This window comes from Oncorhynchus masou, chromosome 26 (assembly GCF_036934945.1).
Source record: "Oncorhynchus masou masou isolate Uvic2021 chromosome 26, UVic_Omas_1.1, whole genome shotgun sequence".
Classification (NCBI taxonomy): Eukaryota; Metazoa; Chordata; class Actinopteri; order Salmoniformes; family Salmonidae; genus Oncorhynchus; species Oncorhynchus masou.
This window is the reverse complement of record NC_088237.1, coordinates 16,014,486-16,040,663: the sequence shown is the minus strand read 5'-3', so window position 1 is coordinate 16,040,663 and position 26,178 is coordinate 16,014,486. Positions and strand designations below refer to the sequence as shown.

Here is a 26,178-nt window from a genome sequence, read left to right as displayed (position 1 = left end):
GAATTCAACAGGTGTAGACCTTACAGTAAAATGCTTACTTACTGGCTCTAACCAATATTGCGGGAAAAAAGGTGTGTGTGTGTGTGTGTGTGTGTGTGTGTGTGTGTGGGGGGGGGTAAGTAAAGAAATAAAACAGCAGCAAAAATACATTTGAAAATATGAGTAGCAAGGCTATATACAGGCAGTTAGTTAGGCTTATTGAGGTAGTATGTACATGTAGATATGGTTAAAGTGACTATGCATATATGATGAACAGAGAGTAGCAGTAGCGTAAAAGGAGGGGTTGGCGGGTGGTGGGATGTATAGTTAAAGTGACATATATGATGAACAGAGAGTGGCAGCAGCATAAAAGAGGGGTTGGGGGGGTGGCACACAACGCAAATAGTCCGGGTAACCATTTGTTTACCTGTTCAGAAGTCTTATGGCTTGGGGGTAAAAACTGTTGAGAAGCCTTTTTTCCTAGACTTGGCATTCCGGTACCGCTTGCCATGCGGTAGTAGAGAGAACAGTCTATGACTGGGGTGGCTGGGGTCTTTGACAATTTTTAGGGCCTTCCTCTGACACCGCCTGGTGTAGAGGTCCTGGATGGCAGGCAGCTTTGCCCCAGTGATGTACTGGGCCATACGCACTACCCTCTGAAGTGCCTTGCGGTCGGAGGCTGGGCAATTGCCGTACCAGGCAGTGATGCAACCGGTCAGGATGCTCTCAATGTTGCAGCTGAAGAACCATTTGAGGATCTCAGGGCCCATCCAAATCTTTTCAGTCTCCTGAGGGGTAATAGGCTTTGTCGTGCCCTAGTCAATTAATAGCATTCTCACATAGGTGTTCCTTTTGTCCTGCTTATTCCCTCCATATTTTGGAATTTTTACAACCATGTTTTCTGGAAAACCAGGGAATTTGAGGATATTTACCTGATTTTGGGATAATTACCTGATTTTGGGATATTTACCAGATTTGGGGATAATTACCTGATTTTGGGATAATTACCTGATTTGGGGATAATTACCTGATTTGGGGATAATTACCTGATTTGGGGATAATTACCTGATTTGGGGATAATTACCTGATTTGGGGATAATTACCTGATTTTGGGATATTTACCAGATTTGGGCATAATTACCTGATTTTGGGACAGTTACCTGATTTTGGGTCAGTTACCTGATTTTGGGATATTTACCAGATTTGTGAAACCCTAATTGTGGATGGGGGAGATGTTTATGTGTGTACTATATGTATGTATGTGATGGGGAATGTGTGTGTGTGGGAGGTTATGTATGTGTGTGTGCATGTGTGTGTAGTATGTGTGTATGGGGGTGGGGTAGTATGGGGAGAATGTGTGGAGGAATTTCTTGGGATTCATACAGCTGCTGGGTGGCTGCTGGGCTGGTTTCCATGGCAACGTGTGAAAAAGAGGTACAGTCTGGCTCCCTCTGTACCGTATCTGTGAGCCGTACAAAGGAACAACACTTTGAAATCACCTCCCCTCTCTCTCTCTATCTCTCTCTCTCCCCCTCTCTCTCTCTCTTGCTCTCTCTCCCCCTCTATCTCTCTTGCTCTCCCCTCCCTCTCTCTCTCTCTCTATCTCTCTCTCTCTTGATCTCTCTCCCCCTCTGTTTTTCTCTCTCTTGCTCTCTCCCCTCTCTTTCTCTATCTCTCTCTCTTGCTCTCTCTCCCCCTCTGTTTTTATCTCTCTCTTGCTCACTCCCCTCCCCTCTCTCTCTCTATCTCTCTCTCTTGCTCTCTCTCCCCCTCTGTTTTTATCTCTCTCTCTTGCTCTCTCCCCTCCCCTCCCCTCTTTCTTTCTTTCTTTCTTTCTTTCTTTCTTTCTTTCTTTCTTTCTTTCTTTCTTTCTTTCTTTCTTTCTTTCTCTCTCTCTCTTTCTTTCTCTCTCTCTCTCTCTCTGTCTCTCTCTCTCTCTGTCCTCCATCTTCCCATCCTTACTCTCCTCATGTCGATAATATAGCTCTATCGTACTGCTGTGCACTAACTCACACACTAGGCATCATCTCTTTGCCCATTCATTCACATACTCAGAGAGATTTGCACAGATGGAAGAGTTGCCCCATTATAGGTTCATGTTAATAAGTGCAGTTTGGTGTGAGGCTTTGGTTGAGAGATTCTGAAGATACATTGAATTTCCATGTATTAATAAATGGTATCATTAAACAGGAAAAGGATTGAGGAGTTTTATGCTATCTTTGTCAGCTAAATCCATATGTAACGTAACTCTGGCTGCTTAATTTAGCTGGAAACTAAGACGTTGAAGGTGTAGGGAATTCTAGGGGTTTAACACACCTGAGTCACTATCAAAGAGGATTCCTGGCAAGGCAAAATAGATTCCCCCAGATATAGGCTACTGCAGAAAAGGAGAGAAAGACAGAGAGAGATGGGGGGGACAGATAAAAACTTAAAACATGAACATGCTTTCCTCTTTCCGTGGAACAGAATCTGCTGAATCTCTTGGATTTTATTAGATGAATTTAATAATGAATAGATGTTTTTTTCCAAGAGGTTACGTCATAGTTAATAAAAAAGAAAAGAGAACTGAAAAATAAATGATGACTTTGTAAAATGTCAGAGAGTTGCTGTCAGTGAGTGGCATAACCCCAAAAGGGTTATTCAGCAGTCCCCTAGGAAAACTATTTTTGGTTCCAGGTAGAACCCTTTTTAGTTCTCGGGAGAACCATTTTGCATTCCATGTAGAACTATCTGTAGAAACGGTTGTACAAGAAACCCAAAAGGGTTCTACCTGGAACCAAAAAGGGTTATTCAAAAGGTTCTCCTATGGGGACAGCTGATAAACCCTTTTATGTTCTAGATACAGTAGCACCTTTTTTTCTGAGTGTACTGTTACTATCATGTCTAACAGTAAGGGGCATTGACTACCAGTGTAGAGCAGAACTATTGAAAGATCATGATCTTTTATTTTATTTTTTCCAAAGAATCTCTTGTTTACCACAGAAAAATGGAGAGAGAGAACGAGAGAGAGAAATTTCCCATGTGCTACACCATATGAGTCCGTCATAGGATTTTTTTTTTTAAAGGATATGACATTGTGAAGGGTTTTCAACGAAAAATAGAAGAAATGAATATGAAACTGCCCCGCAGTACTGTGTTTAAGCATGGCACTGGCTGTAGTAGGGGAATTACAGCCCAGCCTGGCTATCTCTCCTATCTCCTATCTCCTATCTCCTATCTCCTGACTCAGAGACAGCCTGGGCTGAGGCTGCAGGCTGGAGCGAGTGGGAGAACTGGTTTGCATGACCAGCATGGCATAAGACGCACATTGCACAAGCGCTGAGATTCCAGACTAACAAGCACCTACTGGGTGGAAGACAACTAACAGTCATTTTTTACCAGTGATAGAATAGCCTTCTTTCAAGTGTTTTTGGAAAGAAAAAGACAACATTGCAATATATCTAACCCCCCCCCCCCATATCTCCCACATCACAACCACATGGTTTAAGTATCTGCCTCCAGATATGAGGCATTGTGGATAATGTGTTGTGCATTCGCCAGACACCATTTACCTCATAGTCAAGTATCGCCATCTAGTGGATGCAGCTGACATGCTCGAAATGACTTGAATTAATAGAATTACAGCTGGGATGGGAATTGAGCAGCTCAACAGCTGCGGGACAGCTGGATTATCGTCCATCTTCCAATGACCCTTTACTGCTGACCCTTTTCTGGCGTGATAGCCTACCCCTGGTTTTCGGGAATTTTCCTATCCAATTATAAACTGATCAGACCCATACTGTTATCTATTTGATTTATTTTGCTCCTTTGCACCCCAGTATCTCTACTTGTACACTCATCTTCTGCACATCTATCACTCCAGCGTTTAATTGCTAATTATATCGCCTCTATGGCCTATTTATTGCCTTACCTCCGTTATCCTACCTCATTTGCACACACTGTATATATACTTTTTCTATTGTGTTATTGACTGTGTGTTTGTTTATTCCATGTGTAACTCTGTGTTGTTGTTGTTTGTGTTGCACTGTGTTGCTTTATCTTGGCCAGGTCGCAGTTGTAAATGAGAACTTGTTCTCAACTAACCTACCCGGTTAAATAAAGGTGAAATATATATATATATATTAAATGCGTTGCGGAGATCCATTCCAGCCTACCCGTGCTTTGCACACCAGTAATACCACTTCACTCCACATGAGGGCAGCATTGAATCCTTCATTAATTGATCAGATTTATAGTAAAGGGGCGTTACCTTGATGTCTGCGGTAGTGCTGCTGGTGCTAAAATAGAGGTGCACTTATTCTGATAGGTTATCATTGGTGCCTCCACAAGGCTACTTCGACACAGTTATTACAAAACTCTGAATCAGCAAGATGGACATTAGCTTTAAATGAACCGCAACACCAAAGAAGTTGTGTTTTGGAGTTTGGAGTTTGACTTTCAAAGGTATGCATGAATGTTTTTCATTATGCCTATTCATCATTTGCATATTGACTAATTTCCAGTCTGTAATAGAAGAGTTTTGTATATTACTAGCTATGACTATTTATATTTGATTTATTTGGGTATTTTGATCATTCCACTAGTCTGAAATATAGACTACTGCATAAATTAAGAGACAATTTCAAGTTTAAATCCCGATTGGCATGCACTTATAACCTTCCCACCCATGCACCAACTTGTCAGAGACTTTAAAACGATGTAGGCCTATGGTCAACGGTAGAGAAAGATGAATGAAATATGCTGCATCGTAGCCTAATATGCATATGTGTGGAGTAGAGTTAGTTAGAATTAGTAGCCTACCATGGACACTTATTTGCTGACATCATTGTCGTGTTTCATGTCTTCAGTGCTGCAAGACTTACCGCGTTTCTAAATGTCAGCCAGGAATGAGTTAAGTAGTTGTACTTATGGACACAGATTTTGTTATTATGACGCACACCTCAAGGGTTGACGCTACACTCTTAGAAAAAAGGGTTCCAAAAGGTTATTTAGTTGTCCCCATTGCAAAACCTTATTTGGTTCCAGTTAGAACCATTTTGGTTCCAGGTAGAACTATTTTTCGGTTCCATGTAGAACCCTCTCTGTAAAGGTTTCTACATGAAACTCAAAAGAGTTCTTCAAATGGTTTTTCCTATGGGGACAGCCGCAGAACCCTTTTAGGTTCTAGATAGCACCTTGTTGTAATTCCTTTCAAAGGGATTTTGTGGAAACAGAGGCCAATCACTTTGCTCTTATTTTCCCCTTTGGTCTCATAACACTCTACCCACCAGCCACTAGTTAAGTGCCTTGTCGAACCGTCACATGTTCGAGGACCTCTGCAGATGTCACACACATGAGTCCTTGTCAATTACAACAAAGGGAAGTTCTTCAAAGACTACACACACACACACACACACACACACACACACACACACACACACACACACACACACACACACACACACACACACACACACACACACACACACACACACACACACACACACACACACACACACTCCTCTCTGATGGTGTAGTCTACAGAAGAAGGTTTGATGGGAGGCTCTTTGACCCTCATGAAAGGTCCACTAAAGGTCAAACTGAGGAAAAAGTTGTTCATATGGCGATGGTCATTGTGTTTGAACTCCCGACTCTGTGTGTGTGTGTGTGTGTGTGTGTGTGTGTGTGTGTGTGTGTGTGTGTGTGTGTGTGTGTGTGTGTGTGTGTGTGTGTGTGTGTTTGAAGTGGGGAGGTCAGGATGAAAGAGATCGCTAGTCTTTCATGAGGGGCTGTGGGGAGACACACATTACAGTAAGTTGAGTAGTTGAGGGAAACAGTATTGAAAGAGTTCATCTTGTGTCAAACCTCTATGACCCTTAAGGTGTCCACAGAGGATCATAACCAAAACATAACGATACAGGACATGAAGTGATTGTGTTCACAACAGAAATACCAGGGTTGCTAATCTATTGTAAGAACCTCTGGGTGTAACAAGGACCACTGTTGTTGTTCCAGCATAAATACATGGGAATTAGGACAACTTATATATAGAGGGAGAGAGAGAGAGAGAGAGAGAGAGAGAGAGAGAGAGAGAGAGAGAGAGAGAGAGAGAGAGGGAGAGAGAGAGAGAGAGAGAGAGAGAGAGAGAGAGAGAGAGAGAGAGAGAGAGAGAGAGAGAGAGAGAGAGAGAGAGAGAGAGAGAGAGAGAGAGAGAGAGAGAGAGAGAGAGAGAGAGAGAGAGAGAGAGAGAGAGAGAGAGAGAGAGAGAGAGAGAGAGAGAGAGAGGGGCTCTGTTCACTAACACAAACAAACCCCACAGAGCCCCAGGACAATTAGACCCAACCAAATCATGAGAAAACAAAAAGATAATTACCTTACACATTGGAAAGAATTAACAAAAAAACAGAGCAAACTAGAATGCTATTTTGCCCTAAACAGAGAGTAGACAGTGGCAGAATACCTGACAACTGTGACTGACCCAACCTTAAGGAAAGCTTTGACTATGTACAGACCCAGTGGGCATAGCCTTGCTATTGAGGAAGGCCGCCGTAGGCAGACCTGGCTCTCAAGAGAAGACAGGCTATGTGCGTACTGCCCACAAAATGAATTGGAAACTGAGCTGCACTTCCTAACCTCCTGCCAAATGCATGACCATATTAGAGACACATATTTCCCTCAGATTACACAGATCCACAAAGAATTCGAAAACAACCCCAATTTTGATCAACTCCCATATCCACTGGGTGAAATTCCACAGTGTGACATCACAGCAGCAAGATGTGTGACCTGTTGCCACAAGAAAATAGCAACCAGTGAAGAATAACCACCATTGTAAATATAACTCATATTTTCCCTTCCTTTATTTTCCCTTTTGTACGTTAACCATTTGCACATTGTTACAACACTGTATATATACATAATATGTCATGTCTTTATTATTTTGGTGTGTAAGTGTAATGTTTACTGTTCATTTTTATTGTTTATTTCACTTTTGTATTATTATCTACTTCACTTGCTTTGGCAATGTTAACATATGTTTCCCATGCCAATAAAGCCCCTTTAATATAATTTAATTGAGAGAGAGAGAGAGAGAGAGAGAGAGAGAGAGAGAGAGAGAGAGAGAGAGAGAGAGAGAGAGAGAGAGAGAGAGAGAGAGAGAGAGAGAGAGAGAGAGAGAGAGAGAGAGAGAGAGAGAGAGAGAGAGAGAGAGAGAGAGAGAGAGAGAGAGAGAGAGAGAGAGAGAGAGAGAGAGAGACCCATGTGTAATTTCACAGAACCAAACTCAGAGACAGGAAGTGTGACTAACGAGTTAGACTACAGGAAGTCCCATCATGTTAACGAGAGCTTTATGTAACATGCAGAGAGGTGGTGGGTGCTAAAGAGAGCTGCAAGTAGTTTGGAGGTGCAGACTCACAGTTTGGGAGGTGTGTGTGTGTGTGTGTGTGTGTGTGTGTGTGTGTGTGTGTGTGTGTGTGTGTGTGTGTGTGTGTGTGTGTGTGTGTGTGTGTGTGTGTGTGTGTGTGTGTGTGTGTGTGAGTGAGAGAGTGTGTGTGCGTGTCTGCGTGTGTGTCAATGCTTGTTAATTAAAGAGACTGAGCACTTTATATTGTTGTATGCCATTATAGATGTGTTCCCAATAGTTCTCGAGAACAGAAGAGGTTTGTATCTATCCTGGAGCACAACTGAACTTTGTTCATCAATAGTGGTGTTTTAGCTTATGTACAGTAGCATATGGGGATTACTCCTCAGCTGGGAAGTGTCGCCACTTGCGCCGACTGGTTAGTCAGGAGGGCAGTCACGTGTGCAAGTAAGAAGTCCTCGGTTCGAGACTCGGTGTGAGACGAATCAAGAGGAAGCAGGCAGCGTGACGTCCGTTACGTTTAGTTGTTGCTCCGTTGGTCCTTCTGCACAAATCATACCTGTCAACAGAAGTAATGGTGACATCACACATAGCATTTGGCAGTGTGTGTGTGTGTGTGTGCACTTGTGCGTGGGTATGGGGGGTTTACGGGAGGTATGTTTGTGGGTGACCCAGGCCCGGGTTGGGCTGGAACTGCTGGAAGTTCTTCCCGATCAGAGTTTAGCATTACACATCTATTAATAGGGCCTTCCCAGTCTCCTCTCTGACACTGAGGCTGACACACAGCTCTCTGACAACCTGGCCTCAAATATCACTCTGACACTCAGTCTCTTTCTCCACCATCAGCACTGCCACCAAGCTAACCACAGACAGCTCACTGGTGTTGGGAGCACCACAGCTTAGAGCTAGTTGGTAGCGCCTGATACTCAGGGATTATACTGGACTCCGACGTTCCTGGGGAAATAGGCTCGCTGAGGTTTATTAGCCCCTGGAGGTATGAGCTATTTTGGATACACAAAGAGGGCTGGTTTGTTCGGTCTTTAGTGCTAAATATATGGTGTTTTGCACTAAGAGAGCTGATTAGTTTGTTTGTAATGGTAACAAGGGGTACTGGTTTGTATTTGTTTGGTGTACTATGTACTGGTCTGGTGGAATGTATTCTAGAGAATTGGTAACTAATGCTGATTTGTGACTTGTCTCTCATCCTCTCTGTCTCTCTATTTCTCTCTCTTTATCTCTCTCCTTCTATCTCTCTATTTATCTCCCTCCCTCTCTTTATCTCTCTATCTCTCTCTCTGTCTCTGTCCTTCTATCTCTCTCTTTATCTCTCTCTTTCTCTCTCTCTTTCTCTCTTTCTCTCTTTATCTCTCTCTCTCTCCCTCTCTATCTCTCTCCCTCTCTCTATCTCTCTCTCCTTCTATCTCTCTCTTTATCTCTCTCTCTCTCTATCTTTATCTCCATCCATCTCCCTCACTCTCTATCTCCATCCATCCACCTCTCTCTCTCTCCCTTTCTCTCTCTCTTGCTCTCTCCTTCTCCTTTTCTCTCTTTTTCTCTGTCTCTCTCTCTCTCTCGCGCTCTCTCTCCCTTTCTCTCTCTCTTGCTCTCTCTTTCTCCCTGTTTCTCTTTTTCTCTGTCTCCCCCCCCTCTCTCTCTCTTTCTCTCCCTCTCTCTCTTCCTTTCTCAGGGTGACGGACAGCTCTTATCAGTACCAGAGGAGCGAGGCGTCAAGAGCGGAACTGCCGCTGCGAGCCAGAGCCCTCCTCTCCTCTCTCTCCCTCCCTCCCATGCCAACCCATCTCTCATCTGGAGGAAAAGGGCAGTCAGCTCATGGGGCCTGTGCCAGAGAGGGGGGTGACATCCACACAAAGACTACTCTCCCCAAAACAACACTGACACTATCTGCGAAGACAAGGACTAACTGAAACACAACTCTCCACTGAGAGGATCACTGTTTCTGTGGCGAGGGAGGTTCTCTGAAGGTTTTCTGGAGGTTGTGTGACCATTGAGGTTTTTGTCTGGAGGTCAGTGAGGGAGTGGTACCTGCAGCCATGTCTCCTTTCCTGCGTATCGGCTTCTCCAGCTTCGAGATGGACCCAGGTCTGGCCTACCATGAAGAGGTGATCAACCCGTACTGTGCTGTCTACATGAAGGAGGCTATAGACACAGGTCAGTTGGAGCGTGTGTGTGTCTGTCTCAGAGAGATGTGATGGGGAAACATGGGAACCTCTATGATTTTCTGTAGGACTGTTGTGTCACATGGGCTGCAAGTGAAGGAAGAAGTTGTGCCCGGTGAGTATGTCCCTGTTTACTTCATCTACAGTGTCTATGCATTAAAGAGGGCAGATATATTTATAGACAGACATTTAATAGAACATATCTTTCTTCTCCAGGGGTTCCATTACTGTAAATAGCCTTATGATTCATGTCAGTATTACCTATCAATAGCAGTACTTCAGAGTGCTAATGGACAGTTCTGTTTCCTTGTTGACTATATTTAACCGTTGGTAAAGATGACAGTTACAGGCTAAACAGAGAGAGACGTGGGGAGGAAAGAGGAGGGATCTACGTTGTTTTCTCCCAATTCTTTCTCACTTCAACCACAGAGCTGTTCTGGTAGCTGGACAGAGATAGAGTGGTAGAGAAATGCTGTGTGTGTGTGTGTGTGTGTGTGTGTGTGTGTGTGTGTGTGTGTGTGTGTGTGTGTGTGTGTGTGTGTGTGTGTGTGTGTGTGTGTGTGTGTGTGTGTGTGTGTGTGTGTGTGTGTGTGTGTGTGTGTGCGGGATGTGCCTGGGTGTCTTAGCTCACAGGAAGACCTGTTATTCAGTTTCTTTTCAGGCCAGTTTGTACTGCAGTTTGTACTGCAGTTTGTACTGCTTTTGGTCAGTATGTACTGCAGTTGTACTGCTTTTTGGTCAGTTTATAGTGCAGTTTGTACTGCTTTTTGGTCAGTTTATACTGCAGTTTGTACTGCTTTTTGGTCAGTTTGTACTGCAGTTTGTACTGCTTTTTGCAATGACATCAAAAGGCCCAGATGACAGTAAATAGCAGTACAGTATGAGGTTTAGCACCAATATTCCACTGTTGGTTTAGGTAGCCTACAAGCAGCTGCAAACCGACTGCATTTCATTGTGCCAATAGAGCGCATGGAAATTGAATGGAACACCTTATTGAGGAGGAGAGTTTAAGGTCTGGAGTCAGAGTAGTTTAAGGGAGTCCTTACTACAAAGCTGTGACTGGCTCAGACTCGTTTCTTAACTCCACTGTGACTAAAGCACCGAACAGAAAAATGAAAGCAACACCTCAGTCAAATGTCACATAACCACTACAGAGAAAAACAACAACAAAGGAACGGGTCGTGACTTGGGCTGACAAAAGGGCTGACAGAAGCCTACTCAGAGCTGCGTGGGACTTCTAAAGCAAAACGTATCGCCCTCTCATGCCAAAGGCGGGTTGGAAACATGATGAAAAATATGAGCCGTCTGTCTGGGGAGAATAGGACAGTTTTTTCCCTGTCAGAGAGAAATGATTTTCAGTATAGACAACAGCTGGTAGCGTTGTCTCTGTCCAGAGAAAGTCTATGGACCACTGATAGAGATATACGTATCATTCTATGGCAGGAACTTGCCAAATGGCGGAAGGAAAATAGTGCGAAGTGAAGGTTATGCTGTAGGTATACATCACAGGAGGCTGCTGAGGGGAGGACGGCTCATAATAATGTCCAGAACGGAGTCAAACACCTGGAAACCAGCCGTTACCACCAGCCTATCCTCCCAAATTAAGATGCCACCAACCTCCTGTGGTAAAGACAGACCACTCTGGTCAGGTCACATGTCAGGAAGAATGTAGGACCAATGACAGATGGACTAATGTTAAGATTCTCGACTGTTTCTACCTGTCTTTCTCCCCCCTTTACATACACACCCTGACCCCTCCAGAGAAGGGCCAGGTGTACAAGCAGAAGAAGCCCACCATGTACCCCCCCTGGAGCAGCACGTTTGACGCCCATGTCCACCAGGGTCGTGTTATGCACGTGGTGGTGAAGGATAAAACCGCTGAGCTAAAGTCTGAGGCCGTGGTGCAGCTGGACACCCTGGCCTCACGCTGCAAAAAGGAGAACGGCAAGCTGGAGATCTGGGTAAGACAAGGGGGGAGGGGGAGGGAAGCAGGGAGAGGGAAGAGAGGGAGGGAGGGGTTCCACTGGCTTAGGGTTGGAGCGAAGGGAATGTGTTGTGTCCACATAATTTGATATGGGGATATATCTGTCTAATTCTCTCTCTCTCTCTCTCTGTTTCTCTCTCTCTCTCTGTATCTCTCTCTCTGTGTGTGTCTCTCTCTCTCTATCTATCAAATTATCTCTCTCTCCCTCTTTCTCTCTTTCTCTCTCCCTCTCTCTCCCTCTCTCCTTGTCTCTCTATATCTATTGAATTCTCTATCTCTCTTTCCCTCGTTCTCTATCTATCTCTCTGTATCTCTGTCTCTCTGTCTCTCTCTCTGTCACTCTCTCTCGCTCTCTCTCTCTGTCTGTTTCTCTCCCCCCCCCTCTCTCTCTGTCTCTACCCCCCCTCTCTCTCTCTCCCCCCTCTCTCTGTCTCTGTCTCTCTCCGTCTCTCTCTCGGTCTGTCTCTCCGCTCCCCCCCTCTCTCTCTCTGTCTCTCCCCCCCTCTCTCTCTCTCTCTCTCTCACTCTCTCTCTCTATCTCTCTCCCCCTCTCTCTGTCTGTCTCTTGCTCCCCCCACTCTCTCTCTGTCTCGCTCTTCCCCCCTCTCTCTCTCTGTCTCAGGTGGAGCTGAAACCACAGGGTCGTCTACTCATGGAGGCCAGATACTACTTGGAGAAGAGTGGTGAGGGTTCAGAACCATTGTAGACTTTGTACGGTCTGTGTATGTCTGTTCCTGTGTGGTTATAACCATTCCAGAAGCCCATCTATTCCCAATAGTTTCTGTCAGTTACCTCTCTTATTGGGGTCTTATGAAGTTATATTGTAACAGGCGTGAGGAAAGTCCCACCACTATCCATAATCAGCACTCACAACAGGTGGTCCAATGATTGTCCAGGACTAATCATCTGATCATTTAGCCTTTTCAATTACATTACTCACAAATAGAAAGATATTCACCTTTACCCTTTACCCTTTACCCTTTACACACACACACACACACACACACACACACACACACACACACACACACACACACACACACACACACACACACACACACACACACACACACACACGACAGACTGACGTTGATCATGGAGGGCGTGTTAAATGTGCAGCTGTCAGTGTCTAGTGAATACATGCTTGTGGGGCTGTAGAACAGGAAGTCAGCCAAAGGCCTTCTTCCTCTCTCCCAAACACAAACGTACACACACACACACACACACACACACACACACACACACACACACACACACACACACACACACACACACACACACACACACACACACACACACACACAGTCACTCGCACGCCCACAGCCTGGCAGAAGGACATTCCCATCATGCGTTCACAGAGGAGCAAATATGACTAGCATGTCTCTCTCTTTCTCTTCCTCTGTCTTTTAACTGTGACAAGACTATGCGCTGTACATAACTTTCATGTGTCTGTGCCTGTTTCCCAGACGCCGCAGGTTCAGGTGAGGGAGATGGATTTGGAGAGAGAGACAGGGATCCGGGGGTCTTTGCCCTCCACGCTCGACGCGGAGCCATCAAACAGGCCAAGATCCATGAGGTCAAATGTCACGAGTTCAGCGCCACTTTCTTCCCCCAGCCCACCTTCTGCTCCGTCTGTAAAGAGTTTGTCTGGTACGTCCACTTTCTTCCCCCAGCCCACCTTCTGCTCCGTCTGTAAAGAGTTTGTCTGGTACGTCCACTTTCTTCCCCCAGCCCACCTTCTGCTCCGTCTGTAAAGAGTTTGTCTGGTACGTCCACTTTCTTCCCCCAGCCCACCTTCTGCTCCGTCTGTAAAGAGTTTGTCTGGTACGTCCACGTTCTTCCCCCAGCCCACCTTCTGCTCCGTCTGTAAAGAGTTTGTCTGGTACGTCCACCTTCTGCTCCGTCTGTAAAGAGTTTGTCTGGTACGTCCACTTTCTTCCCCCAGCCCACCTTCTGCTCCGTCTGTAAAGAGTTTGTCTGGTACGTCCACGTTCTTCCCCCAGCCCACCTTCTGCTCCGTCTGTAAAGAGTTTGTCTGGTACGTCCACCTTCTGCTCCGTCTGTAAAGAGTTTGTCTGGTACGTCTACTGAGCCAAAACAACAAGGAACACCTTCCTAATATTGAGTTGCCCTCAGAACAGCTTCAGTTTTGGCGGGGCATTGACTCTACAAGGTGTCCAAAGCTTTCCACAGGGATGCTGGCCCATGTTGACTCCAATGCTTCCCACAGTTCTGTCAAGTTGGCTGGATGTCCTTTGGGTGGAGGACCATTCTTGATACAGACGGGAAACTGTTGAGTGTGAAAAACTCAGCAGCGTCGAATTTCTTGACACAAACCGGTGCGCCTGGCACCTACTATCACACCCCATTTTTGTCTTGCCCATTCACCCTCTGAATGGCACATCTCAATTGTCTAAAGTCTTAAAGTACCTTCTTTAGACTGTCTCCTCCCCTTCATCTAGGCAGATTTAACAGTTGACATCAATAAGGGATCATAGCATTCACCGGGATTCACCTGGTCAGTTTATACACTACATGACCAAAGGTTTGTGGACACCTGCTCGTCGAACATCTCATTTCAAAACCATGGGCATTAATATGGAGTTGGTCCCACCTTTGATGCTATAACAGCTTCCACTCTCCTGCGAAGGCTTTCCACTAGATGTTGGAACATTGCTGTGGGGACTTGCTTCCATTCAGCCGCAAGAGCATTAGTGAGGTCGGGCACTGATGTTGGGCGATTAGGCCTGACTCGCTGTCGGCGTTCGAATTCATCCCAAAGGTGTTTGATGGGGTTGAGATCAGGGCTCTGTGTAGATCAGTCAAGTTCTTCCACACCGATCTCAACAAACCATTTCTGTATGGACCTCGCTTTGTGCATGGGGGCATTGTCATGCTAAAACAGGAAAGGGCCTTCCCAAACTGTTGCCACAAAGTTGGAAGCACAGAACCGTCTAAAATGTAATTGTATGCTGTAGTGTTAAGATTTCCCTTCACTGGAACTAAGGGGCTAAGCCCGAACCATGAAAAACAGACCCAGACTATTATTCCTCCTCCACCAAACTTTACAGTTGGCACTATGCATTGGGGCAGCTACTGTTCTGGCATCCGTCGAACCCAGATTTGTCTGACGGACTGCCAGATGGTGAAGCGTGATTCAGCATTCCAGAGAATGCGTTTCCACTGCACCAGAGTTCAATGGCAGCGAGCTTTACACCACTCCAGCCGACGCTTGGCATTGCGCATGGTGATCTTAAGCTTGTGTGAGGCTGCTCGGCCATGGAAACCCATTTCATGAAGCTCCCGACAAACAGTTTGACGCCCATGTCCACCAGGGTCATGTCATGCACGTGGTGGTGAAGGATAAAACCGCTGAGCTAAAGTCTGAGGCCGTGGTGCAGCTGGACACCCTGGCCTCACGCTGCAAAAAGGAGAACGGCAAGCTGGAGTTCCGGGTTTCCACGTGCTGACGTTGCTTCCAGAGGCAGTTTGGAACTCGGTAGTCAGTGTTGCAACTGAGGACAGACAATTTGTACACGCTACGCGCTTCAGCACTCAGCGGTCCCGTTCTGTGAGCTTGTGTGGCCAACCACTTTGCGGCTGAGCCATTGTTGCTTCTAGACGTTTCCATTTCACAATAACAGCACTTACAGTTGACCGGGGCAGCTCTAGCAGGGTAGACAATTGACCAACTGACTTGCTGAGCTCTTCAGTAAGGCCATTCTACTGCCAATGTTTGTCTATAGAAACTGCATGGCTGTGTGCTCGATTTTATACACCGGTCAGCAAAGGGTGTGGCTGAAATTGACGAATCCACTAATTTGAAGGGGTGTCCACATACATTTGTATATATAGTGTATCATGGATAGAGCAGGTGTTCTTAATATTTTGTATACTCAGTGTACGTGCTCTACAAGTACCCCTTCTATCTGTACAGTATGTATATCACAACCTAACTTTATTTAAAACCTAGTACCCCTTCTGTCTGTACGGTGTGTATATCAGTGTACGTGTGTATATCACAACCTAACTTTATTTAAAACCTCTTCTGTCTGTATGTTAAAACCTAGCTTTACAAGTACCCCTTCTGTCTGTACAGTGTGTATATCACAACCTAACTTTATTTAAAACCTAGTACCCCTTCTGTCTGTACGGTGTGTATATCACAACCTAACTTTATTTAAAACCTAGTACCCCTTCTGTCTGTACAGTGTGTATATCACAACCTAACTTTATTTAAAACCTAGTACCCCTTCTGTCTGTACAGCTGCAGCTGTACATAGTCTATCAGTAAATATCCCACCCAATTTACCTACCTCAACCCCATACTGTTTATATTTATTTACTTTTCTGCTCTTTTGCACACCAGTATCTCTACCTGTACATGACCATCTGATCATTTATCACTCCAGTGTTAATCTGCTAAATTGTAATTATCTGCCTACCTCCTCATGCCTTTTGCACACAATGTATATATACTCTTTTTTTTCTTTTTTTCCACTGTGTTATTGACTTGTTTATTGTTTACTCCATGTGTAACTCTGTGTTGTTGTCTGTTCACACTGCTATGCTTTATCTTGGCCAGGTCGCAGTTATAAATGAGAACTTGTTCTCAACTAGCCTACCTGGTTAGATAAAGGTGAAATAAAAAAAATAAAAAAAATATCACAGCCTAACTTTATTTAAAACCTAGACAATTGGATTGCATCCTAAAGACATCGTTCACATAGATTTATTTCATTGTCACTCTGAAACAAACACTACAGTATTTCTATTTAAACATCACCCACATCATCCAGTGTTTGTTTTCTGGTTCCTGTTAATGTTGTGTTTCTTTTCCCCACAGGGGTCTGAATAAGCAGGGTTATCAGTGTCGACGTGAGTATCTCTGCTCTCTCTCTCTCTGCTCTCTCTCTCTCTCTGCTCTCTCGCTCTGCTCTCTCTCTCCCCTCATTTTCTACCTATTCCATATTCTATCCCTACACTCCTCCGTCCTCTCTCCTGTCTACACTCTCATCCCCCCATCCTTGGTCTTTCAGAGTGCAATGCAGCCATCCACAAGAAATGCATTGACATAATCATCGCCAAGTGCACTGGGTCGGCCATCAACAGCAAAGAGACCATGGTAGGCCTGTACATTGTAGTCCATTTCTATACAACAATGACAGTAAGTGATTTTGAGCATCTTGGATTTGTCATTATATGTAGTTGCTTGGGTTCTAATAATAGTGGCAGTAAATGGTGATGTGTCCACTTTGTCTTGGTGTTTGTGACATGAGGAGCCTCAATGTAAACGACTGGAGGTCCTGTTAGATTGCATGCAGACAGACTGACATACAGTGTATCTGGGCTTCTGGTGACTGTGGTTTGCCTCAGAGGTAACACACTTGTTAATTGTCAGTTAAAGTCAACCACATACACACGGACTAACTCACTCTCTCTCACAGTACACACTGACTAACTCACTCTCTCTCACAGTACACACGGACTAACTCACTCTCTCTCACAGTACACACGGACTAACTCACTCTCTCTCACAGTACACACGGACTAACTCACTCTCTCTCACAGTACACACTGACTAACTCACTCTCTCTCACAGTACACACGGACTAACTCACTCTCCTCTCACAGTACACACTGAGACAGTGGGTTGGTTCTTCGAAGCAGACAGCTCTGTGGTTACCGTACTCACTGTTTACCAGTACTCACCGATCCTAGACAGAGAAAAAAATACAGTTTTATCCCAGGGATTTTACTTCCCTAAAAAGTCCAAAGCAGTTGTTGCCTACTTCCTGTGTCATATTTCCATGGCAACAAAGGGTTGTAGTGCGGCGTGTTCAGGTGACCGAGTGTGTTTGCTGTGTGTTGCAGATCCACAAGGAGCGCTTTAAGATCGACATGCCCCACAGGTTTAAGGTGTACAACTACAAGAGCCCCACATTCTGTGAACACTGTGGCACGCTGCTGTGGGGGCTGGCAAAGCAGGGACTCAAGTGTGAGGGTGAGAGGACAGTCCACAGGAGGCTGCTGAGGGGAGGGCGGCTCATAATAATGGCTGGAGCGGAGCAATTGGAATGGCATCAAACACCTGGAATCTATGTGTTTGATGTATTTGATACCATTCCACCTATTCCGCTCCAGCCATTACCAAGGTGCCACCAACATCACATCACTGTCATTACACAATCACGTCATACCATTACCAACTCAAATCATAACAGTGCCCTATCAAACCATTATATTGCACCATGCCTTTTCACATGATTCCCTATTTCAAATATCAAAATGTATTGATTTCATCGTCCCATTCCATCTGTGTCTGTATACTGTGTAACCATGTGTGTTGTCCATGCAGAGTGCGGTATGAACGTTCATCACAAGTGCCAGAAAAAGGTGGCCAACCTGTGTGGAGTCAACCAGAAACTGATGGCCGAAGCCCTGGCCATGATCGAGACTAAACAGCAGGTCAGAGTTCAGGGGTCGAGGGGTTAGGAACGGTGATGTCAACTTGGCAATTTTGTAGCAACTTTTGAGACTACCCATTTTTTCAAACAGCACCTAGCAACAAATTTAGCTGCTTTTAAAAATGTATTTGGAACTTTTAGCAACTTTTGAAAAGTGACTCAAACGATAAAATGCACACATTTTCCCTCTAAATGACACAAAAACGATTTTCTCTGTCACACACTCGGTCACAACACACTGGCTGCGAAAGTGACTGGCTGCGAAAGTGCATTGTGAGTGACGTCAGCAGCAGGCGCTCAGATCATGCCCAGGCAGAAGCAGGCGCTCAGATCGTACCCAGGCAGCAGCAGGCGCTCAGATCGTACCCAGGCAGCAGCAGGCGCTCAGATCGTACCCAGGCAGCAGCAGGCGCTCAGATCGTACCCAGGCAGAAGCAGGCGCTCAGATCGTACCCAGGCAGAAGCAGGCGCTCAGATCGTACCCAGGCAGCAGCAGGCGCTCAGATCGTACCCAGGCAGCAGCAGGCGCTCAGATCGTGCCCAGGCAGAAGCAGGCGCTCAGATCGTGCCCAGGCAGAAGCAGGCGCTCAGATCGTACCCAGGCAGAAGCAGGCGCTCAGATCGTACACAGGCAGCAGCAGGCGCTCAGATCGTACACAGGCAGCAGCAGGCGCTCAGATCGTACCCAGGCAGAAGCAGGCGCTCAGATCGTACCCAGGCAGAAGCAGGCGCTCAGATCGTACCCAGGCAGAAGCAGGCGCTCAGATCGTACCCAGGCAGAAGCAGGCGCTCAGATCGTACCCAGGCAGAAGCAGGCGCTCAGATCGTACCCAGGCAGAAGCAGGCGCTCAGATCGTACCCAGGCAGAAGCAGGCGCTCAGATCGTACCCAGGCAGAAGCAGGCGCTCAGATCGTACCCAGGCAGCAGCAGGCGCTCAGATCGTACCCAGGCAGCAGCAGGCGCTCAGATCGTACCCAGGCAGAAGCAGGCGCTCAGATCGTACACAGGCAGCAGCAGGCGCTCAGATCGTACACAGGCAGAAGCAGGCGCTCAGATCGTGCCCAGGCAGCAGCAGGCGCTCAGATCGTACCCAGGCAGCAGCAGGCGCTTCAGATCGTACCCAGGCAGCAGCAGGCGCTCAGATCGTACCCAGGCAGAAGCAGGCGCTCAGATCGTACACAGGCAGTAGCAGGCGCTCAGATCGTACCCAGGCAGCAGCAGGCGTTCAGATCGTACACAGGCAGCAGCAGGCGCTCAGATCGTGCCCAGGCAGCAGCAGGCGCTCAGATCGTACCCAGGCAGAAGCAGGCGCTCAGATCGTACCCAGGCAGAAGCAGGCGTTCAGATCATACCCAGGCAGCAGCAGGCACTCAGATCGTACCCAGGCAGAAGCAGGCGCTCAGATCGTACCCAGGCAGAAGCAGGCGCTCAGATCGTACACAGGCAGTAGCAGGCGCTCAGATCGTACCCAGGCAGCAGCAGGCGTTCAGATCGTACACAGGCAGCAGCAGGCGCTCAGATCATACCCAGGCAGCAGCAGGCGTTCAGATCGTACACAGGCAGCAGCAGGCGCTCAGATCGTGCACAAGCAGAAGCAGGCCAGCAACAATTTCAGCAAATTGCAAATCATCGTTCGACGAGCCAAACCCAATGAATATAGTCGGTCATGAATGTTAGATTTTGAACAAACTTACAATGTCAATCAACATGTCTCAATCACAATTGTACAGCCAGAAGTACAGAAATGAGTGGGAGTCTGTACCTGAACAAATGTCAAATCATATTTTTTGCCGAGCTGGCCAGTCAATTTGAGTAACGTTAATGTGTATTCTACGTAATGACGCAGTTTTACGTTATCACGCAATGACATCACAACGTCATTTAGCAACTTTTAGCAACAAATCAACCTGCCTCGAGCAACTTACCCTGACAATGAGTTGGCAACACTGGTTAGGAAGTCAGTGCTGTCCAACAGATCTACAAGTGCATTTCATAAAAAATATTACAAAAATGTATGTTGATTGTAAGTAAGGAATCTATCCCTGCCCGTTATACAGATACCATAGCATTGTGTTATGTTATTAATTATTACATGTGTCTATACATTTTCCTATAGGCCAGGGGCTCCAGAGAGAGTGAGATCTATAGTCGAGGCGGGCCGGTGGGTGTGGGCCAGGCAGGGGTGGTGCGGGAACCTTCAGGTTTAGTGGCAGGTCTCCCCCTGACAGCAGCCACCGCTGGGCGAAAAGGTAAGGAGACCACACATGGTCAACCTGGTCAGTCATGCAACTGTAAGGAATTTGTAGTCAACTTGAGACTTAATAGGACTAAATTACTATCTCCCCTTCTCCACACCCCCACCCCCCACCCCCTCCAGAGGAGCAGGGGATATCGTGGGACACCCCAGCGGTGGGGGACATGCCTGCCCCTGTGCTGGAGGAGCCTGAGACGCTGTACGCCGTCCCCAGAAAAGAACACCTTCACAAGTTCACCCTGGACAACTTCATCCTACACAAGATGCTTGGCAAAGGCAGCTTCGGCAAGGTACCAGAGAAAGGGAAACGACTGCACCTACTGAGCCCCTAGATTCACTGGGGGTGTACGTTTTCTATCTGGGCTTAAGACATATCATCATAAACGGAGACATGAGTTTCGTGCTTCTATGACATACAGGGAGTTTACATTGACGTTTAGATTAGATTTGAGTCATTTAGCAGACACTCTTATCCAGAGCGAGTGAATACATTTTCATAATTTTTTTACATACTGGTCCCTCGTGGGAATTGAATCCACAACCAGTTTCTCAGTCCGTTGATAACTAGGACATTTATCAAGCCCAAGTCTTGTCTCAGTTTATGGTGATTTGTCTCTAACTAATGGAAACCGTGCAGATGAAAGTGTACTTCGTTATTTATAACAAACATATACTGTGTACAAAACATTAGGAGGAGACAGGTTAAACCAGGATTTTTAAGTCTTGAGACAATTGAGACATGGATTGTCTCTGTGGTCCATTCAGAGGACAGGAAAAACTTTTGAAGTGCCTTTGAACGGGGTAGTAGGTGCCAGGCGCACCGGTTTGAGTGTGTCAAGAACTGCAACGCTGCTGGGTTTTTCACGCTCAACATTTTCCCATGTGTATCAAGATTGGTCCACCACCCAAAGGGCATCCAGTCAACTTGACACAACTGTGGAAAGCATTGGAGTCAACACTCACCAGCATCCCTGTGGAACGCTTTTGACACTTTGTAGAGTTCAGTCCCCGACGAATTGAGGCTGTTCTGAGGGCAAAAAGTGGTGCAACTCAATATTAGGAAGGTGTTCTTAATGTTTGTTATACTCAGTGTATATTCGGTTATATATACTCAAGCCTGTTCGCCTGGGTCAGCATGACCTAAGCAGAAGTTTCTAGCAGGGCGAGAGGGCATTGCCATCTGTGTATTGTGGTATAAGGAAGAGAGCCTAGCCATGAGGAGTAAGGTAACCTTAATTGAAGTGCAATGTTGGTGTTGTGATGATTATGTTTGGACCTGTAAACATGTTGGTCAGAATGTTCCAGAACCAGAATGTATTAGAACTTCGCTAGAATGGACGTCAATGGAGGAGTGTCTCGGACACTGATTGGCCTCTAACAATAATCTTTAGTCATAGTTAGGGTTACAAAGGGAGGGTACGTTACCGGTAGCTTTCTAAGTTTACCAGAATTTTGGAAACTTTCAGGATTTTATGAAATGTTCATAACATGTAAAATGTATAAAATAGTAAATTAAGATGATTTGAATAAACAAACTAGAATGACAAGCTTAAAAACATGATCCTAAATATAACCCATGAACTTAGTGAATACCATTGGTGTTGAATATGAGTGTATCAGCATAATATATCCTTTACATTTTTACATACTTTTATTTATTTTACTCTGTCAATGTTTTTATTGCAAATGTTTTTATTACACCAAACTGGTGGCAGCTGTGAAAAAAGTCAATAGTTGGAAGAGTTGCAGAGTTAATTGAAAATGATGTCATTGTTGATTAGATGTTTTTTTTCTGGTGATTCATACTGTCTATCCACTAGAATCTCACCGACAATATGGACACAGATATAAAGATAAAGAAAAAATAAATATTGTGAGTGAAAACATTTTATAAAAATGAATCTGGTATAAATTATTGAAGTTACCATAGATTGCCATAGATTACCTGTTAATTACCAGGAAATGTACTGCGATAAATTACCGGTAGTTTTTCAACGCTTGTAATAATGATGTTATGAAACCAAAAAATCTAAAAGTGTGACTTGTGTTGCCTAGTCTTTGAACATGTTCTAGCCATGCTCTGTGTTCTTGGATCCAGTGGACTGAAGAGACTTCTCAATTGTACTTTGCCTGACTGATCCTTCACCTCCGTTTGACAAGCCCTGAATAGGTGAACGCAGTGATTTCCTACATGTACGTATCATCTGTGTGTGTTGATAGGTGTTCTTGGCCGAGCTGAAGAGCAGCAGAGAGTTCTTTGCGGTGAAGGCTCTGAAGAAGGACGTGGTTCTGATGGATGATGATGTGGAGTGTACCATGGTGGAGAGGAGAGTCCTCTCCCTGGCCTGGGAACATCCCTTCCTCACACACCTCCACTGCACCTTCCAGACCACGGTAACACACGCACATGCACTCAACACACACACACACACACATACATGCACTCAATACACACACACACACTCACACACACACACACACACACACACACACACACACACACACACACACACACACACACACACACACACACACACACACACACACACACACACACACACACACACACACACACACACACACACACACACACACACACACACACACACACACACACACACACACAGAGAGAGACAAACCACAGGTTTTGTTGATATGACGGTGTTGTGTGTGTGACAGGAGAACCTGTTCTTTGTGATGGAGTATCTGAACGGAGGTGACCTCATGTTCCACATCCAGAACTGTCACAAGTTTGACGTGCAGAGATCGACGTAAGTTAACCCGTACACACTACCAGGCTATGTCTACCAGACACACACACACACCCTCCATTCTCTCCACCAATCCCTCTCTCCTCACATCCCCTCTCTCCTCCCTCTGGCTGTAGGTTCTATGCTGCTGAGATTATCTGTGGGCTCCAGTTCCTACACTCCAAAGGCATTGTCTATAGGGATCTGAAGCTGGACAACGTGTTGCTCGACTCTGAAGGCCATATAAAGATAGCAGACTTTGGGATGTGTAAGGAGAACATGGAGGGAGAAACACGGACCTGCACCTTCTGTGGAACACCAGATTACATCGCCCCAGAGGTGACTGCATGTCCACCATCACTATAGGAATCTACACTCTTACTATCAGTATTGCAACACTTAAAAGGTGTATAACCAATAGAAAAGTTCCCTTAGGGAAGTAATGTTTCTCACAGTCAATTCTGATCTCATTGATTTGTATCATTAATCAATTACATACCATCTCCGTCTAATGTACTGCTTTTAGATAAACATCATGAAGTGATGATGATGAGGAAGAGATGTCATGTTGAACTGAACGGTCATGGTTTTTTAGATTCTGCTGGGGCAGAAGTATGGCAGCTCAGTGGACTGGTGGTCGTTCGGGGTCTTGCTGTATGAGATGCTGATTGGACAGTCTCCATTCCATGGTCGCGGTGAGGAGGAACTGTTCCAGTCCATCAGGACAGATGACCCCTGTTACCCCCGCTGGCTGGCCAAGGACGCAAGAGACATCCTCATCAAGGTCTCACTCAATGCAACAACTTGGTCCACTCACTGCAATGCCACAACGAATGAACGATGGCAACGTTGTCCACTATGCACCAGATTACATACATCAACATGAATGATTGACGGTTGGGATGGATGTGACGTGTACCGCGTGTGTCTGCGTGTGATTGGTTACCTTTCATGAGGGTGTTCTTGTGTCTTTTTCCCATTGGAGTGGAGGTTATGAACTTGGCGTCCTCTGTCCTGGTGTGTGTGTGTGTGTGCGTGTGCGTGTGCGTGTGCGTGCATATATGGTATGTTTGTTTTACAGCTGTTTGTGAGGGAGCCGGAGAGGAGGCTGGGTGTGAAGGGGAACATCCGTCAACACTCCTTCTTCAAAGACACAGACTGGAACGCTCTGGAGAAACGAGAGGTGGCGCCGCCCTTCAGGCCAACTGTGGTACGTACATCCTCAGGCTGCGAGTGTGTGTGTTTGTTTACATCTGCATTTGCATGCATGTGTGTGTGTGTGCGTTGTAACCTCTCCCCTCTCTCCTGTCCATGCAGAAATCCCCCAGTGACGTCAGTAACTTTGACAAGGAGTTTATCAATGAGAAACCCAGGTTGTCGTGTGCAGATCGTACCCTCATGAACAGTGTGGACCAAACCATGTTTAACAACTTCTCCTTCGTCAACCCAGCTGTGGGCCACATCAAAGGCCCCTGACCTGTGATAACGTTACAACAACCTACCAGCAACATATTCACAATCCATCAACAACCAACTGTACCAGCAACATATTCACAACCCATCTGTGACCTTCGGACAACCTATTCGCAACGCATCAATTACTCATTACGACAACACATCGCAGACAGGAGTCAAGGACACTTACCTAACAGATCAATAAACGTATCCACAACCTGTCAATAACATCTCACCTGTTTTATAGAGCCAAGGTTCACAGCAGTGGAGGCTGCTGAGGGGAGGACGGCTCATATTAATGGCTGGAACAGAGCAAATGGAATGGTATCAAACACCTGCAAACCAGGTGTTTGATGTATTTGATACCATTCCACTGATCCGGCTCCAGTCATTACCACGAGCCAGTCCTCCCCAAATAAGGTGCCACCAACCTCCTGTGGTGTACAGACTACTGTAGGAGTCACTACCTGATTCCCCAGATTGTGTGGAATACTGAGAATGTTGTATTGTACTCATAACCTGTTATTCAATAGTGTCTGTTATATCCCTGCACATAAGTGTCTGTTCAATCAAATGTAACCATTTCCTGGGACATTTTCTATTTAATTCTGAAAGTGTATCAGTAGTTTTATTAAATAGAGCCACGGTTAGTATATTAAAATGTGTTGCTTTGCCATTGTTATTGCTCAGATCCAGGTAGCTTGTCACACTATCGGACGGTGGAGTGGTTGGTTTCAATGTACATGGATAAATTAATGGTTTATGTTTACATGATACTGTGTTTTATAATGGCCCTTCTGAGGCTTGTGACCGCTGTGACTAAGTTATTATAGAATCTAATGACATAGATGATGCCTAGATTCAGCAGTGATTGTTTGTTTTCATTCTGTACATTAAAATAAGATTTTTGTTAATGCATGTCCCATTACGTATTTGCATTCTAGCATGAGTTTGTGTCACAGAGTGCGAGAATGAGAATTTAGTTGAAGTACTAAAACCGCTATCTTCCTTCCTCTCTCTCTCTTCCTGCCTCTCTCTCTCTATCTCCCACTCTTTCCTTCCTGTGCCTCACCCTCTCAGAGACTAGAGTGACAAACTGGTCAAAGTTACCATTGCTCTTTCTGTCTGCAGTTGGGACCCTGGTGTTACGTTGTGATATAATGTATTATCATCTCACCAGCTATAAAGGTAATTTATGATTAATCTGTGATTTGATACTGTACTTCCTTGATAGATAGATAGATACAACAGTTCTGTGCATTCACAGGGCAGATCAATTAGCAGTGCCTTTTCTCTCCAGTGGGGGGCAGCATGGGGGTAGACTGACTCATTCACTCACCCACCTGTAGCCTACTATCTATGCATCTATAGCTCTATCCTCCCTCCCAAATGTTTGTTCCTTTTTCCGACAAATCTCTCTCTGCCTCACCCTGCCGCCCCACCATCCCTCTCCTCCTAGCGCTGTGGTACCCTGGGACAGACAGACTAATCTGAGAGCGAGCGATCCGTCACTGACCCATAATCCACTTATACACAGCAGCAAACTACTTCCTGCCACTGGCCCAGGTACAGTCGCCACTTGACAACCATGTCACACCATCGAGGGTAGAGATGAGGATGGCAAAGAATTTTAATGTAGAGCTCCAAGGTACTATCACCTTTCAGGTAAGACCCAAATGCAGACTGTGTTGAAGTAACAAGTTTATTACAGCAACAGGGCAGGTAAAGGCAGGCTGGGGTCGATAATCCAGGGTAGCGGGACAAAGGGACAG

The 26,178-nt window shown here is 45.7% G+C and overlaps 1 protein-coding gene across 2 annotated transcripts; it reads left to right on the top strand.

Moving 5' to 3' along the window:
* Window positions 1-4,278: 4,278 nt before the first annotated feature.
* On the top strand, window positions 4,279-25,320 carry LOC135514890 (protein kinase C theta type-like). Of its 2 annotated transcripts, XM_064938571.1 has the most exons (18): window positions 4,279-4,422; window positions 8,165-8,312; window positions 9,006-9,487; window positions 11,257-11,456; window positions 12,102-12,162; window positions 12,946-13,129; window positions 16,326-16,357; window positions 16,519-16,604; window positions 17,354-17,483; window positions 17,838-17,947; window positions 20,064-20,196; window positions 20,325-20,491; window positions 22,422-22,595; window positions 22,881-22,972; window positions 23,089-23,290; window positions 23,547-23,735; window positions 24,033-24,161; window positions 24,269-25,320. In XM_064938571.1, the coding sequence occupies exons 3-18, from the start codon at window positions 9,370-9,372 to the stop codon at window positions 24,425-24,427; spliced, it is 2,166 nt and encodes a 721-aa protein (XP_064794643.1). In that variant the 5' UTR covers window positions 4,279-4,422; window positions 8,165-8,312; window positions 9,006-9,369; the 3' UTR covers window positions 24,428-25,320. The 2 variants fall into 2 exon arrangements, with proteins under 2 accessions (XP_064794643.1, XP_064794642.1); XM_064938570.1 differs by lacking the exon at window positions 8,165-8,312.
* The last annotated feature ends 858 nt before the right edge of the window (window positions 25,321-26,178 follow it).